Source organism: Lagenorhynchus albirostris, chromosome 7 (genome assembly GCF_949774975.1).
Source record: "Lagenorhynchus albirostris chromosome 7, mLagAlb1.1, whole genome shotgun sequence".
NCBI classification, from domain to species: domain Eukaryota; kingdom Metazoa; phylum Chordata; class Mammalia; order Artiodactyla; family Delphinidae; genus Lagenorhynchus; species Lagenorhynchus albirostris.
Genome location: NC_083101.1, coordinates 67759301 through 67774235, shown reverse-complemented (window position 1 = coordinate 67774235; position 14935 = coordinate 67759301). Strand labels below are relative to the sequence as shown.

The 14935-nt window shown below is 39.3% G+C and overlaps 1 protein-coding gene across 2 annotated transcripts in view; it reads right to left on the bottom strand.

The window, feature by feature from the left end:
- Positions 1 to 14935, bottom strand: part of ADAMTSL1 (ADAMTS like 1) — a 1031718-nt gene that overhangs the window by 255992 nt on the left and 760791 nt on the right. For both annotated transcript variants that reach the window (XM_060155110.1, XM_060155111.1), the window contains 3 exons: positions 11614 to 11664; positions 6868 to 7072; positions 5423 to 5570 (listed from right to left, as the gene is read on the bottom strand). In XM_060155110.1, the coding sequence (XP_060011093.1) occupies positions 5423 to 5570; positions 6868 to 7072; positions 11614 to 11664 (404 nt within the window). The remainder of the gene's footprint in view (positions 1 to 5422; positions 5571 to 6867; positions 7073 to 11613; positions 11665 to 14935) is intronic.

The window sequence follows — 14935 nt, the reverse complement described above, 5'->3', positions numbered from 1 at the left end:
TGTTGACTTTGTACTACCTAAAAGTTATGATGTCGATAACTGCAAATATGTTTTTAGGTAAATTTCTGCCTATGATGATAGTTATATGAAGAAAATGAAAATCAGATTTTAAAATGTTTAATAACACTAGTCTCTGTGTATATGTCCCCTTTATTATGTTGATTAGCAAAGGAAAGTCTTTTTATTATGAAAATCATAACTCTAGAGCTCAGTATGTGTATAAAGGGTCATTGAAATATCTTTGATTCTATTTCCTGTTGAAAAGATTTACCTTTTAAAACAAACACAAAGTACAATGGATTATACTGTGATACTTTCATAAATTCTAACTTGTTTTTCTTTTGCCTTTTGGCTAAGTGTGATCTGTTCCATACTGTGAAAAACAAACAAAATTGACACTCTGAAATTCACAAAATGTTGCTTTAGACATTTGACTCATTCAATTCCAACCCAAGGCTCTAGGACAACTGGAATACGATAAACTTAGGGTCCACAACTCGTAATTTGACTTGCTTCAACTATTTATCTAGCTTTGGCAAAACAATTCAGAACAAGTTTCCTAACTACTTCCTAGCAAAAAAATGTGGAGGAGAAAAAGAAAGAGGGAGGTAATAACTGCTCCTACAGAAGTAACTGCCAAGATTCCCATTCTGACATATTTATTAGGGTCATTTATAGGCATATTTGCCTTTACAGCATGAGCCAGTGACGCTCTATCACCATTTTATAACAAATAATTGTAAAGATGAAAGAAATATGTCTATATATGCGTACACCATAGGATTATATGGCATTTTAATGATGTTTAGAGAGCCAGACTCACTACTTACTTGTGAAAATCCAGATTTATTCTTTTTTTTTTTATGGACCATTTTTAAAGTCTTTATTGAATTTGTTACAATATTGTTTCTGTTTTATGTTTTGGGTTTTGGCCCCGAGGCATGTGGGATCTTAGTTCCCTGACCAGGGATCGAACCCACACCCCCCACACTGGAAGGTGAAGTCTCAACCACTGGACCACCAGGGAAGTCCCCAGATTTTATTCTTGATAGTTAACCACAAACTGCTTTTCTTTCTCTGAAGTGGCTGGGTAAAGGACGAATGAATAAAGAATGGGCTATTTTAAGTTAGGGTCATCACTTATCCTCTATGTACAACAATTGTTTGTGGTCAGAAAACAAAGCCAGTGAGAAATATTGATGTAAAACTGCCAAAGCCAAAAGGATTTGCTAACATTTTGAATCCAGGAAGATGGTTCCGAAAATACACACATCATTTTACAACTAGCCCACCTCCCCCAGATAAATGACTCGGTCAACGAAGCCGTCTATGACAGCTCGAACCATCCCTGTCTTTCCATAATGAAGAATTCAGCTTGGCACTAATAGTAGGCTTTTAATACATTACTCTCTTTTTGAACCGAACTCTGTCAGCTGTATCAGTGGCCACTGCTTCCTTTATATATATTTTTAACACCTTTATTGGAGTATAATTGCTTTACAATGGTGTGTTAGTTTCTGCTGTATAACAAAGAGAATCAGCTATACATATACATATATCCCCATATCTCCTCCCTCTTGCATCTCCCTCCCACCCTCCCTATCCCACCCCTCTAGGTGGTCACAAAGCACCGAGCTGATAATCCCTGTGCTACGCGGCTGCTACCCACTAGCTATCTATTTGACGTTTGGTAGTAGATATAAGTCCATGCCACTCTCTTACTTCCTCCCAGCTTACCCTTCCCCCTCCCCGTGTCCTCAAGTCCATTCTCTATGTCTGCGTCTTTATTCCTGTCCTGCCCCTAGGCTCTTCAGAACTTTTCTTTTTTTTAGATTCCATATATATGTGTTAGCATACGGCATTTATTTTTCTCTTTCTGACTTACTTCACTCTGTATGACAGACTCTAGGTCCATCCACCTCACTACAAATAACTCAATTTCATTTCTTTTTATGGGTGAGTAATATTCCATTGTATATATGTGCCACATCTTCTTTATCCACTCATTTGTTGATGGACACTCAGGTTGCTTCCATGTCCTGGCTGTTGTATATAGAGCTGCAATGAACATTGTGGTACATGACTCTTTTTGAATTATGGTTTCCTCAGGATATATGCCCAGTAGTGGGATTGCTGGGTCACATGGTAGTTCTATTTGTAGTTTTTTAAGGAACCTCCATACTGTTCTCCGTAGTGGCTGTATCAATTTACATTCCCACCAACAGTGCAAGAGGGTTCCCTTTTCTCCACACCCTCTCCAGCATTTATTATTTGTAGGCTTTTTAATGATGGCCATTCTGACTGGTGTAAGGTGATATACCATTGTAGTTTTGATTTGCATTTCTCTAATAATTAGCGATGATGAGCATTATTTTCATGTGCCTGTTGGCCACCTGTGTATGTCTTCTTTGGGGAAATGTCTATTTAAGTCTTCTGCCCATTTTTTGATTGGGTTGTTTGTTTTCTTTGGTATTAAGCTGTATGAGCTGTTTGTACATTTTGGAAATTAATCCCTTGTAGGTAGCATTTTTTGCAGATATTTTCTCCCGGTCCATAGGTTGTCTTTTTATTTTGTTAATGGTGTCCTTTGCTGTGCAAAAGTTTAAGTTTGATTAGGTCCCATTTGTTTATTTTCGTTTTTATCTCTATTACTCTAGGAGACAGATCCAAAAAAATATTGCTACTATTTATGTCAAAGAGTGTTCTGCTTATGCTTTCCTTTAGGAGTTTTATAGAATCTGGTTTTACGTTTAGGTCTTTACTTCATTTTGAGTTTATTTTTGGATTTGGTGTTAGAGAATGTTCTAACTTCATAGTTTACATGTAGCCGTCCACTCTTCCCAGCACCACTTACTGAAGAGACTGTCTTTTCTCCATTGTATATTCTTGCCTCCCTTGTCATAGATTAATTGGCCATAACTGTGTGGGTTTATTTCTGGGCTTTCTGTCCTGTTCCACTGATCTGTATGTCTATTTTTGTGCTAGTACCATACTCTTTTGATGACTGTACCTTTGTAGTATAGTCTGAAGTCAGGGAGCCTGATTCCTCCAGTTCCGTTCTTCTTTCTCAAGATTGTTTTGGCTGTTCAGGGTCTCTTGTGTTCCCATACAAATTTTAGAATTTTCTGTTCTAGTTCTGTGAGAAATGCCATTGGTAATTGGATAGGGATTGCATTGCATCTGTGGATTGCCTTTGGCAGTATGGTCATTTTAAGAATATTTATTCTTCCAATCAAGGAACATGGTATATCTTTCCACCTGTTTATGTTGTTTTTGATTTCTTTTATCAGCATCTTATAGTTTTTGAAGTACGGGTCTTTTGCCTCCTTAGGTAGGTTTATTCCTAGGTATTCTATTCTTTTTGATGTGATGGTAAATGGAATTGTTTCCTTAATTTCTCTTTCTGATATTTTGTTATTACTGTATATAAATGCAACAGATTTCTGTATGTCAATTTTGTATCTAGCGAATTTACCAAATTCATTGATGAGCTCTAGTAGTCTTCTGGTAGTGTCTTTAGGATTTTCTGTGTAATGCATCATGTCATCTGTAAACAGTGACAGTTTTACTTCTTCTTTTTCTGTTTGGATTCCTTTTATTTCCTTTTCTTCTCTGACTGCTGTGACTAGAACTTCCAAAACTATGTTGAATAAAGCTGGCAAGAGTGGGCACCCTGGTCTTGTTCCTGATCTTTGAGGAAATGCTTTCAGCTTTTCACCATTGAGTATGATGTTAGCTGTGGGCCTGTCACATATAGGCTTTATTATGTTGAGGTATTCCCCCACTATGCCCACTTTCTGACGAGTTTTTATCATAAATGGATGTTGAATTTTATCAAAAGCTTTCTCTGCATCTATTGAGATGACCATATGCTTTCTATCCTTCAATTTGTTAATGTGGTGTATCACATTGATTGATTTGATTGATCTGCAGATACTAAAAAATCCTTGCTTCCCCGGGATAATCCCACTTGATCATGGTATATGGTTCTTTCAATGTATTGTTGGATGTGGTTTGCTAGCATTTTGCTGAGGATTTCTGCATCTATGTTCATCAGTGATACTGGTCTGTAATTTTCTTTCTTTGTGATATCTTTGTCTGGTTTTGGTATCAGGCTGATGGTGGCCTCATAGAATGAGTTCAGAAGTGTTCCTTCCTCTGCAATATTTTGGAATAGTTTTAGAAGGATAGGTGTTAACTCTTCTCTAAATGTTTGGTAGAATTCACCTGTTAAGCCATATGGTCCTGAACTTTTGCTTGTTGGGAGTTTTTAAATCACAGTTTCAATTTCAGTACTTGTGACTGGTCTGTTCATATTTTCTACTTCTCCCTGGCTCAGTCTTGGGAGATTGTACCTTTCTAAGAATTTGTCCATTTCTTCTAGATTGTCCACTTTATTGGTGTACAGTTACTCATAGTGGTCTCTTATGATCCTTTGTATTTCTATGGTGTCAGCTATAACTTATCCTTTTTCATTTCTGATTTTATTGATTTGGGCCCTCTCCCTTTTTTTCTTGATGAGTCTCACCACCCTGTGTTTTTTTTTAAAAATTTATTTATTTTTGGCTGCGTTGGGTCTCACTGCACGCGGGTTTTCTCTAGTTGCGGAGAGCAGGGACTTCTCTTTGCTGCATGCGCAGGCTGCTCATTGTGCTGGTTTCTCTTCATAGAGCACAAACTCTAGGCACGCAGTCTTCAGTAGTTGTAGCTCACGGGCTCTAAAGCACAGGCTCAGTAGTTGTGGCGCATGGGCTTAGCTGCTCCACAGCATGTGGGATCTTCCCAGACCAGGGCTTGAACCTGTGTCCCCTGCATTGGCGCCACCAGGGAAGCTGTCACCACCTTGTTTTTTTTTCTTTTTTTTTTTTGCGGTACGCGGGCCTCTCACTGTTGTGGCCTCTCTTGTTGCGGAGCACAGGCTCTGGACGTGCAGGCTCAGTGGCCATGGCTCACGGGCCCAGCCGCTCCATGGCATGTGGGATCTTCCCGGACCGGGGCACGAACCCGTGTCCCTTGCATCGGCAGGCGGACTCTCAACCACTGCGCCACCAGTTTTTAACAGCAAGCAATATGGATAGTACCACCTTGTTTTTAACAGCAAGCAATATGGATAGTAAATCAGACATATATTTCTAAAATATCTCCTTTCGAGCAAATATATCTGATATTTTTCAGCAACAGTCTTCTATCAACTTTCTGAACCAGGAGAGAATTATAGCAATACATAGTGCTTAAAAACAATGTGCAAGCAAAACCACTTGAAAGATTTTTAGAAAGAGTTAAGTCCATTTAGTAGAGTCTAAGTTACAAAGAATAGCTATTAAGAACACTTGGGATACTTAATTATATTCCAAGGAGTTGAAAACAGCACTGAATATGTACAACAATAACAAGACTGGTTACAGAGCCCCTGTCAAGTTACCTTTGGGTTTATAGCAGGGAGTGGGTATGATGCATTCCTCTTTTATGTGGGGCTTGGTTTTGGGGCTACAGCCTCCGGTGTGCATTCCCCGATGGTCGATGCAGAGGACCACACGGTACCTGAGGCCCTGGCCACACGTCACTGTGCACTGGAAGGAGAGTGCAAGAGAGGAGACTCATAGGCAAAGCCTTGTTTACTTTTCTTCATTTCCCACCTGAGACTTTTCAAAGGGCTCCTTTTACAGAAGGGCTCCTGGTGGCTTTATACCACTTCTTAGTAGTCATGGGATCTTTGTTCTATTTGGCAATTTGAGGGTGAAGCTGGCTGAACATTAAATCACTTGCAATTTCTTAGCTTTGGATTAGTCAGTCAGCCTTTCTTAAACACCCACTGTGTGAAAGTCCCAAACCAAGTTGCAAAAAGAAGGAGAAAAGAAATTATAGAGTGTGCCCGATTTTGATTACCAAGACTGTATGTCAATTTTATTAGTTACTTTGCTAATGACTGTTAGGTCCAAATTATGGGAAATGCCAGCTCCCATGTGGACATTAAAAATTTTTTAACTTCCATCATAGCTAATTTATATCGCTGCACGGCTGATCCAATTGATTATAGTGACGTGGAAAAAAGACGTTGAAAGGAACAGATTCAATGGCCAGATGGAGACAGCACCACCAGTGGTTCTACGTGCCTGGGAACAAGTCTAGATAGGAAGATGTCACAGCTCCGATCGGCTGCCACAAAGCCACAAGGCTAAGTGAATAGCCCTTTGCCATCTCTGTGGCTGAGGGCACATCTTTCCATCTCACCTTTCCATCTCCTGTGCCATTTCACACCTTTTTCCACTAGCAGCCAGGATCCCTCAAATAACATTTTATGCTTAAGCTGCTGCAGTGGCTTCCCTAAGGTCTAGACTGTTTTGGTTTTAATTAATCCCACTTCACCTCCATTCTAATTATGTTGCTATCTTCATTTCATCTTTTTTTCAGTGACTAACATACATAGTTTTCATCTTAATCCACTGAAGACACTTTTTGGACATAGACAAAGGAGAAGAAATAAAAAATGAAACCAAACTTTTGGTCCTGAGCTTGACCATCAGAACAGCACACACAGCTTCAAGCTCAGTCATCGGCCTCAATTATGCTTGACAGACATTTGCCTCCTCTTGTCATTTGAGGGAATGTTATGGGGAGTGACAGAGGTTTCTTAAAGTAGCTTGAAGAAAGATGTTTGAAAAAATATATACATATATTTTTTCCTACTCATTTACTTTTGGCGGGGCTCGATTCGGGGCAAGCCTGCTCTGGGGGCTAAACCGGGAGGCTTCTAGACCCCTCCAGAGGAGAAGCGGGGAGCTGCACAGGGTGGGCGGTGGGGTCATGACGAAGAGAGGGAAGAGTGGACTTACTCTCCTAACGAACAAAGAAAGAAGGCACAGTTACCGGAGACCACTCCTGTGCCAGCCATTTAGGGCAGTCAAAAATGTTGCAGGGCTGCACGATGGGCATCTTAGGGGTGTACATGCATTTCCACTCTTCCACTGAGGTGACATGCCCCTGGATGTCCTCCTCCACACAGGAAACTGCCCGGCTCTGGATGCCCCCCCCACACGAGGAGGAGCACGCGGTCCACGGGGTGGCCTCCCACCTACAGAAGCAAGGGGAGTCATCAGGGCAGACACGCACACTGCCCACCTCCTCAGTGAGCTTTCCCACCAACCCCTTCCCAGTGCCCATCGGGGCGATCAGGTTCTGAGAGGCTACACTCCAGAGGACCAAAAGCCAGCTACGGCCTGAAATCTGACGAGTCAGAGAGGATTCGATGCTGGCCAAAGTGCTCTGTAAGCCTCGAAGCTCTACACAAATGTGAGAGATTACTCTTGGAGAGTGGTCTACAAGGATAACTGTGGGGTCTGTAGCCTACTCAAAAGAGGGCTGTTCAGTCCTTCTTCTTACGGCTTCAGTATAGATTCTGAGTGTGTCTGTCTGTGTGTGTGTTTGTGTGTGGGTCTACGTGTATATATAATATTTACATTATTTTATATCTTATAAATATATTTGCATCTATCTAGTAGCTATCTATCTCAATATCTATCTCAAGACTAAAATTGGTTAATCAGTTAACACTAATAGTTTGTACCTGGGATAATACTTTTCATTTTCGATGCAATACTTTATTACTTAGCTTCTGGACACTTTTACATGAGAAGATCAAGAAAGATTCAGGTAAATCAAATACTCTTTCTCCCTTGCTTCTACAGTCATCAACTTTGGGAGTACATGGATTTAGCATAATTCTGATGTTCAAACTGTCTCATCATTAGGAACCAAAATGTTAATAGAGGCGTTATCTACTTGTTCCCTAGCTGCTAGGGGCGGGGGTACTGACAGTTAGCACTCCCTAAAGAACTCCTGGAATTGTGAAGAAGTTTGGCTCTGGTTCAAAGGCTGATGGCATTGGAATCTACAGATAAAGTAAAGTAAGGAAAAAAATAGCAAGGTTGTCAATAGCACTTAAGAGAATTTCATTGATTCTTCAGATCTCTACGCAGCTCTGGTGCATCTGGGACCAGAGGCTGAGAGATATCTTTGCCCGGTTCTCTTCTCTCTTCCCGTAGGTTTAAAGAATGTCGTAGTTTTTAACAATAAAAACAGGGGGACTGGGCTTCTTTTTCTTGCATATATAGTCTGCTTGTTGATAAGGACTGCTCAAGATTTAAGATTTCTCTTAGAATTATGAGAGATATCATTGTAATGAGAGAAAAACAAAATGTCACCAAGTTGATCCACTTGAATAGTTAAATGTAAAAACACCACACAGGCATACCGTGGAGACGTGACTTATTCTCTACATGGGATCTCATGTGTATTGTGAGCCTGCTTTCTCCTCTGCAAGAGCCTGGAGAATGTGTGTTTCCCAGTTACAGAGAATTTTCCTCCACATTTTCTCTGCACTGTTCAAGTCTAGGCAACAACTGTTATCTACACTGCCAACAGCCTAAACATGCTACCAAATACAATATTTTCCTATGCATATTTCCCCAGGAGACACATAAGAAAATGTTATTATGGGGAAACTGAGGTCCTCTGTTTAGCCCTTTCGAGACTCTCTGTTCCCTTTCAAGAGAAGGAAGCAGCTCTGTAGAGAGTTTCTCTTCCAAAGGGTAAGACCAGTTCTCATTTGTCTCCATGTAAATCTCTGGAGAGCTGGAGGTGGATAACAGGTCTGATTCAGACTGAAATTGGGCTGAATGTATACGTACACATTTGCATTAGACTCGATGGGACAGTGAACTGGGAATATGTTTTGAACGGACATTTAATCTCTTAGAACGTTAAGATGCCATAAAAAGAGCACATTTTCTAACTGGTACTCTAACATCCCTAAACTGGACCCTTCTAAAGAGACAGTGATTAATTTCTGTCTCGACACTTGGACCCGATCCATTGTGTAATTTTGTAACCAGTAATAAGTATCCTTTTCAATGTCAGTGATCACAGAAAGACAAATGATTTGAAAATTATTCCAAGTATTTATAGTATGGTTCCGGCACTCAACTGTAGTTCTATATGTGAAAAGTTATAATGTGAATCCTTGCATAATAAGAGGATTATGTGGAATTTCAAAGCAAAACATCTCGGTGCTTTAAAGAAAGTATAACAAAAGCTCAGAGAGGGCATCAGTTAGGATATCTTAAAACGGGGACCAGGTAAGTATTTGGAAAAAAAAATATATCCAAGAATCTTGCCCAGGAAGAATAAGAGATGACTTCATATATTTTAACTCCTTTGGCTTTTAATTTTTAAGTACACAGTGTATTTAGTTTAAGAAATTCTCAAAATTAAGGATTACGTGGAAAAGTTGCATATATTAAGTATAAATGAAAGATTATTCATCAGACTGTGTTCTTATATCATATTCAGATATATGTTATAGTCAAAGACTGAAAGCAAGAAAAAAGAATCTAAAAATTCTTTGTTTGTGTTAATGTTGTGTTTTGTATCTACACTTGTGGTCTTAAACCCATTCAAATAATCTCAATAAGTAAAGCCTTCTGCCTTGATCAGTAAGTAGCTGCCCTCTGAGAACCATTTTTGAGCCTTAATTCTTCTTAAGAAATGAAAACATATTCGTAGAAATAACTTCCATTTAGTAAGGCTTTATCAATAAAGCAGAATATCTAACTTTCCAATTAGTTTAGGAACAGAAGTGCACGGGGTAAGAAACATAGTCTAGTTGCTAGTTGTCTTTTCCCACTGTGATGCACGGACAGGCCAAAGTGTGCAGAAGACAGGGTGCAAATGAACATCAAGGAGGTTCATCTCAACCTCTCATTGAGAATATTGAGCTTCAGGCACTTGGGGGAAATCTGAATATATAAGAAATCAAGTTTAACCTAAGATAGGCATTAGTCACACCACAGAAATATAAACAAGAGAGATCATAGATAGGAAAGAAACTGAGGAGTGCCATTACAGGAAAAACATCAACTTGTTGTTCTCACCCCGGATACCCAACTGTGCCTTTATCTCGAAACCCACGGCCTTCACCCAACCAGATACATGCATCCTATGAATACTTATTTTACAGATACAGGAATTAAAATCAAATCAAATCTTGGTTCAGTGAAATGAATCTTTTTATATTTTCATTCCATTGTTTTTTCGAGTTTGGTTCTGGATCAAACCAGCAAAAGGATACATCAGTAGCATTCTAAAGTCATGTATTGTCTTTATCAATATAGACATAGGAAAGTGGGAGGGAGCTGATGAATGAAGTAACTCCTTAGTGGAAGAACTTTAAAAAAACCCCAAACAATTATATATAGTATTAATCAAGTACCCCTTTCTATATGCTACCATTAGAATGGTGATAAGTGAGTTCCGGGCCAGTCACTGGAAGTATTTAAGTAGAAGCTGGATGACAACTCGTATTGGTTTATACATGTGCGTGTGTGTGTGTGTGTGTGTGTGTGTGTGTGTGTGTGTGTGTGTGTGTGTGTGTGTGTGTATAAAATACGTCAGAATACATCTGTAGTAAATACACATATATGCATATTTGTGTAAATACATGTGTTCACGTATGTGTGGTGAATGGGTGCAATTACTGGGGAAGAGTGGGAGAATGAAACAACACTGGGGAGCTGGACTAAAAGACTTCGAGGTCCTCTTTTTGCATTTCAATTCATTAAGTGTTTGAAGATTTTCAATCAAACTCTGCTTTATTTTACAGTTCAGAATAAAATTATTTTCTGGGCTTTGTTTAGTTTGGAATTGCACAAACCACCGTGGATTATTTCCAATTATTTGTGATCTGATTTAAACCTTGGGTTCTAAACAGCAGCTGGCTCCCTGAAGTCCAAATGAGCAAAGAGAATAGAGCAAAGGTCTTGCTTAGCACAGTGGTGGCTTCACACCCAAATCTAACTTCTGCTCTCTGGGGAGCTCTTTCCAATGTGGCAGGCGATACACTCAGTAGCTAGAGTATTTTTCAGCTTCTCCAGTTTTCTTATGAATATATTAATAAAGAGAACAAGTTCTTTTAAAAGTTCCTCAATCACTTTAATGACTTTTTCTAGTTCTAAAAAATACCGTACTTTAAAAAAGCAGCATAGTGCATGGAATTTTATGTTTTGGGAGAAAAACACAAGAAAAACCTCCCCTCCGCACCAAATGTTCTGAACCATAAGGATATGAAAAAACTGCCTTTTTGTATTTAATTATAATTTCTTTGGAACAAAAAAAGGATATTCAAAACCCCTATGCAGAGTAATACCACATCTGGAATTCCACATTTGTGGTATTGGGATAATAATTCAGGCAGTGTTTGTTTAACAGTTAGCAACAGTGCTTTAATGACTAGGGTCCTATTGCAGAGGAAACATAAAAAAGGACAAAGGGAGTGAAAGAAAGACATAACATAAACCCATACACTGTATCTAATCATAGTGAATTACTGTGTCCACTGCAATGTAATCTGATCGTATCTTAAAATGGTTTTTGAATGACAAGCTTACAGTCTGAGCAGACCATTGTTATTCAAAAGCAGAGCTCAGGATGGATTGCAAAACATACTATCTACCATCTTATTTTTACAGAGAAACACAAAATCTATAATACATATATATGTATAAAAGAAGCAGAAGACTAATTTACTAATTCTAGCATCAGGATGATTGATTTACGTACCGAGGAAGGGGATGGTAGAGGTCATAAGGCATGATCTGCTTGTATCCGTCACTGTTAGGAACAATAATGCCAACCCTCTGAGTAGAAGGTACACACAATAAAATAAACACTAAATGATTACATTATACAATTTCTTTAGACAAATGCAAAGTAACATTAATAAATTGTCTCTAAAAAACAACACTAAAACAGTTCAAAATCTTTATGCTAGCATCTGTTTGAGGATGGGGCAAGTTCTTTGAAAGGGCACCGTTGACTATAATTAGTTCTCTGATCCAGGCAGGAAATACCAGTGGAAAGGGTGGTAGTAAGAAGACTGGGCACCTCATCATTAACTATGACACAATAAGCTTGTAAATGTTCTTTAATCCCCCCAATTATACATCCTATGAGGTCATTATTATCATCATTATTAATGTTACTTCCAGATGCTCACCAAGCAGTTTTACAGTTACGGTCTCACTTCTGATGAACGAGAGAGCTACATATAAGAGTAGGTACCTGGGACCTGACAACAAACACTATGTAGCATGCGTTAGCAAACAGATAATGCACCCTTGGCAAATCCGAGGATTTTAGTAAAATCTGGGAAGCAGCCGCTTGGTTATTTTATAAAGGGAAGGGGAACTCGTGAATATAGTAGGCAACGATCAACAAAAGCGCATTCCCTACCAAAATAAAGGTAGGGCAGTTAAAATGTGATAATAAAGATGAAAGATCTTTTTTTGTGGTCTATAAAACGTGATATGGCTTTAACTGCTATTATGGTGGTGGTTGTGATTGTTCTGACTGTTGTTAGTATACCTGGTGCTCTGGGAAACCCGTGAGATTTAGAGATAAAGACTAAAGGAGCCATAAGAAATGACATTTTAGGCTGTATGGCTAATGGATTCACAAGAAATGATATTATAGGCTGTGTGGGGGTCCCCAGAGGCCTTTAGGACGCCAATAAAGTACACTAACTACCTCACTGATGTCAAGGAAAGCCTCCAATTGGCAAGACTTTCTTCTTGCTGAGTCCCCTTGTTTGTGGGAGATTTATGACTCATGAATCTCGGATAAAAGGGCTAATACAACAGACTCTCCCTCAAGAGTGGGAGACAGAGCTCAGTTATCGGATGTCATGTATTTGCTGCAGCAAGGCATGGTAGGTCATGAGCAGAAGACACTTATTTTACCACTGACAAACGATAGCAAGTCCTTCTTTTGAATATTGAAGGAACTCATCTATTCTATTCTAGGATGAATGGAACTCATGTATTCCGGGATATTCTGGGATGAATATCCGTATTCAATATACATGTTTGTATTTATATTTAAATAAATACATTAAGACTCACTTTGATGCCATCCTCTGACATAGGATGATACAGTACATTTTTTTTTTTTTTTTTTTTTTGCGGTACGTGGGCCTCTCACTTTTGTGGCCTCTCCCACTGCGGAGCACAGGCTCCGGACGCGCAGGCTCAGCGGCCATGGCTCACGGGCCCAGCCGCTCCGCGGCATGTGGGATCCTCCCGGACCGGGGCACGAACCCGTTTCCCCCGCATCGGCAGGCGGACTCTCAACCACTGCGCACCAGGGAAGCCCAGTACGTTCTTTTTATATGGCTAGTAAACCTAAGCTTTTGGGTAGAATGAGCAAGGTATACTGTAGAACAGAAAGATAAAAAATAGCACTGGCTGGACATAATGCCCGGTAAGGAGGAAAGAGGGAGTAATAAAAAGGGTAGTTCCTGAAGAAATTACCGAAAGGTAAGGGAGAAATGAGAGAAATTAAATTTGAAAGAAAACGAGAAACAAATCTTTGAGTACAGATTTCTCTTCCAAAGAGGTACGAACACTGGAGTAGTCATTTGCTTATTTATCTTACATGACTAAATTTTCTTCATTTATTTGTGTGACTAAAGGTATTCATTTATATAACTAAACTTTCATGGTGTGTGTATGTGCATTACTCTTCAGTAACGATGCTCATGAAAACGGATGCTGCCTTTTGAGGAAGTTCAAAATCCCATAGCTCTAACAAACACAAGAATGGGATGAATATTAGCATTAAACTTTTCTCTCTGTTTTCCAAGACAGAGAAACTTCCTATTCTTTTCTGCCTTCTTTTGACAAGAAATTGGATGTGAAAGGTTAATCCTGTCTTTGGTTAGAATCATGCGATCTCTTTCCAATAATTCTTCTGCCTAGTAATTAAGGAAAATTTCTTTCTAAAAGAACTGTATTTGATAGAATTCCAACCTTCCAAAGTTCTTCTAATAACTTTGGTAGTTAATTAAGGAACATAGACAACTGACTTTGCAGTTGTATTTTAGCTAACCCTAGCATCTTCACTCATGCCTACATCCAGACCTAAATGCAGAAATGCGTATCGCTGTCTTTGCTCCTGAAAAAATTTATGTCTATGATTTGTCATTCTCAATAGGCGAACGAACTGTTACAGATCTCTGCCAACTGATTTATCAGCTGATGATGTTTAAAATGGAGGCAGTAATATTGAAGGAGACAGGCTAGAAGAAAAGAAGGGGAATGAAAGACGGAGTTACAGAATTCAAGATGTTGGGCTTTGCATTGGACTGATTTAGAAATCATGTTTTTGTTTGAACGAGGAGCTTTAAACCTGGATTCAGCAAAACTATAGCTATATTTGTCTTTCTGTGGCATAGGTTATGGTGAAGACTCATAAAATGACTCTATGGCACCTGTGAAAACAGAAAGATATCAAAACAATGGTGCTCTGTCCAGTCCTGTTAATGCATATTCATGTGCATGAGCTCTGCTCTCTCTTGGGGTTCATGCCATGGCCCTGGCCTTTCACCACATTGTCACAGAGGGGCAGGCAACACTGCCTAAACTTAACTCTCCATTGCTTCCTTTTAAGACACTTAATCTTTTTCTTAGGCAAAGTTTATCTATTGAAGAATGATGGAAAAGGATGCCATTTAGGGACTTGAAGAAATTCTTTCCACGTTTTGGTCTTCATTTTTATGTGTACGTGCGTGCATACATCTTTATGTATGCATTCAGACATGTCTGAACATACATGCAGTGGGGAAGGAGGCAAAAATAATTTTTAAAAATGATCGCAAAGGGAAATGTAATAAACAGTTGGTTTGGGGGTAAAACTACTCATTCTCCATTGCCTTCACTATTCTGACTGCTCATGCACTTCCTACACTGGGCAATGACTTGATTCCATCTGAAGTCTTTCAAATCAAGGGTCATGGTGGGAAGAAGAGAAGATGAGGATGAAGAAAGGGTCACTCTGGACTCATGTGATGTAAGTAGAAGAAAGACATTGCACATCATCCTCCACA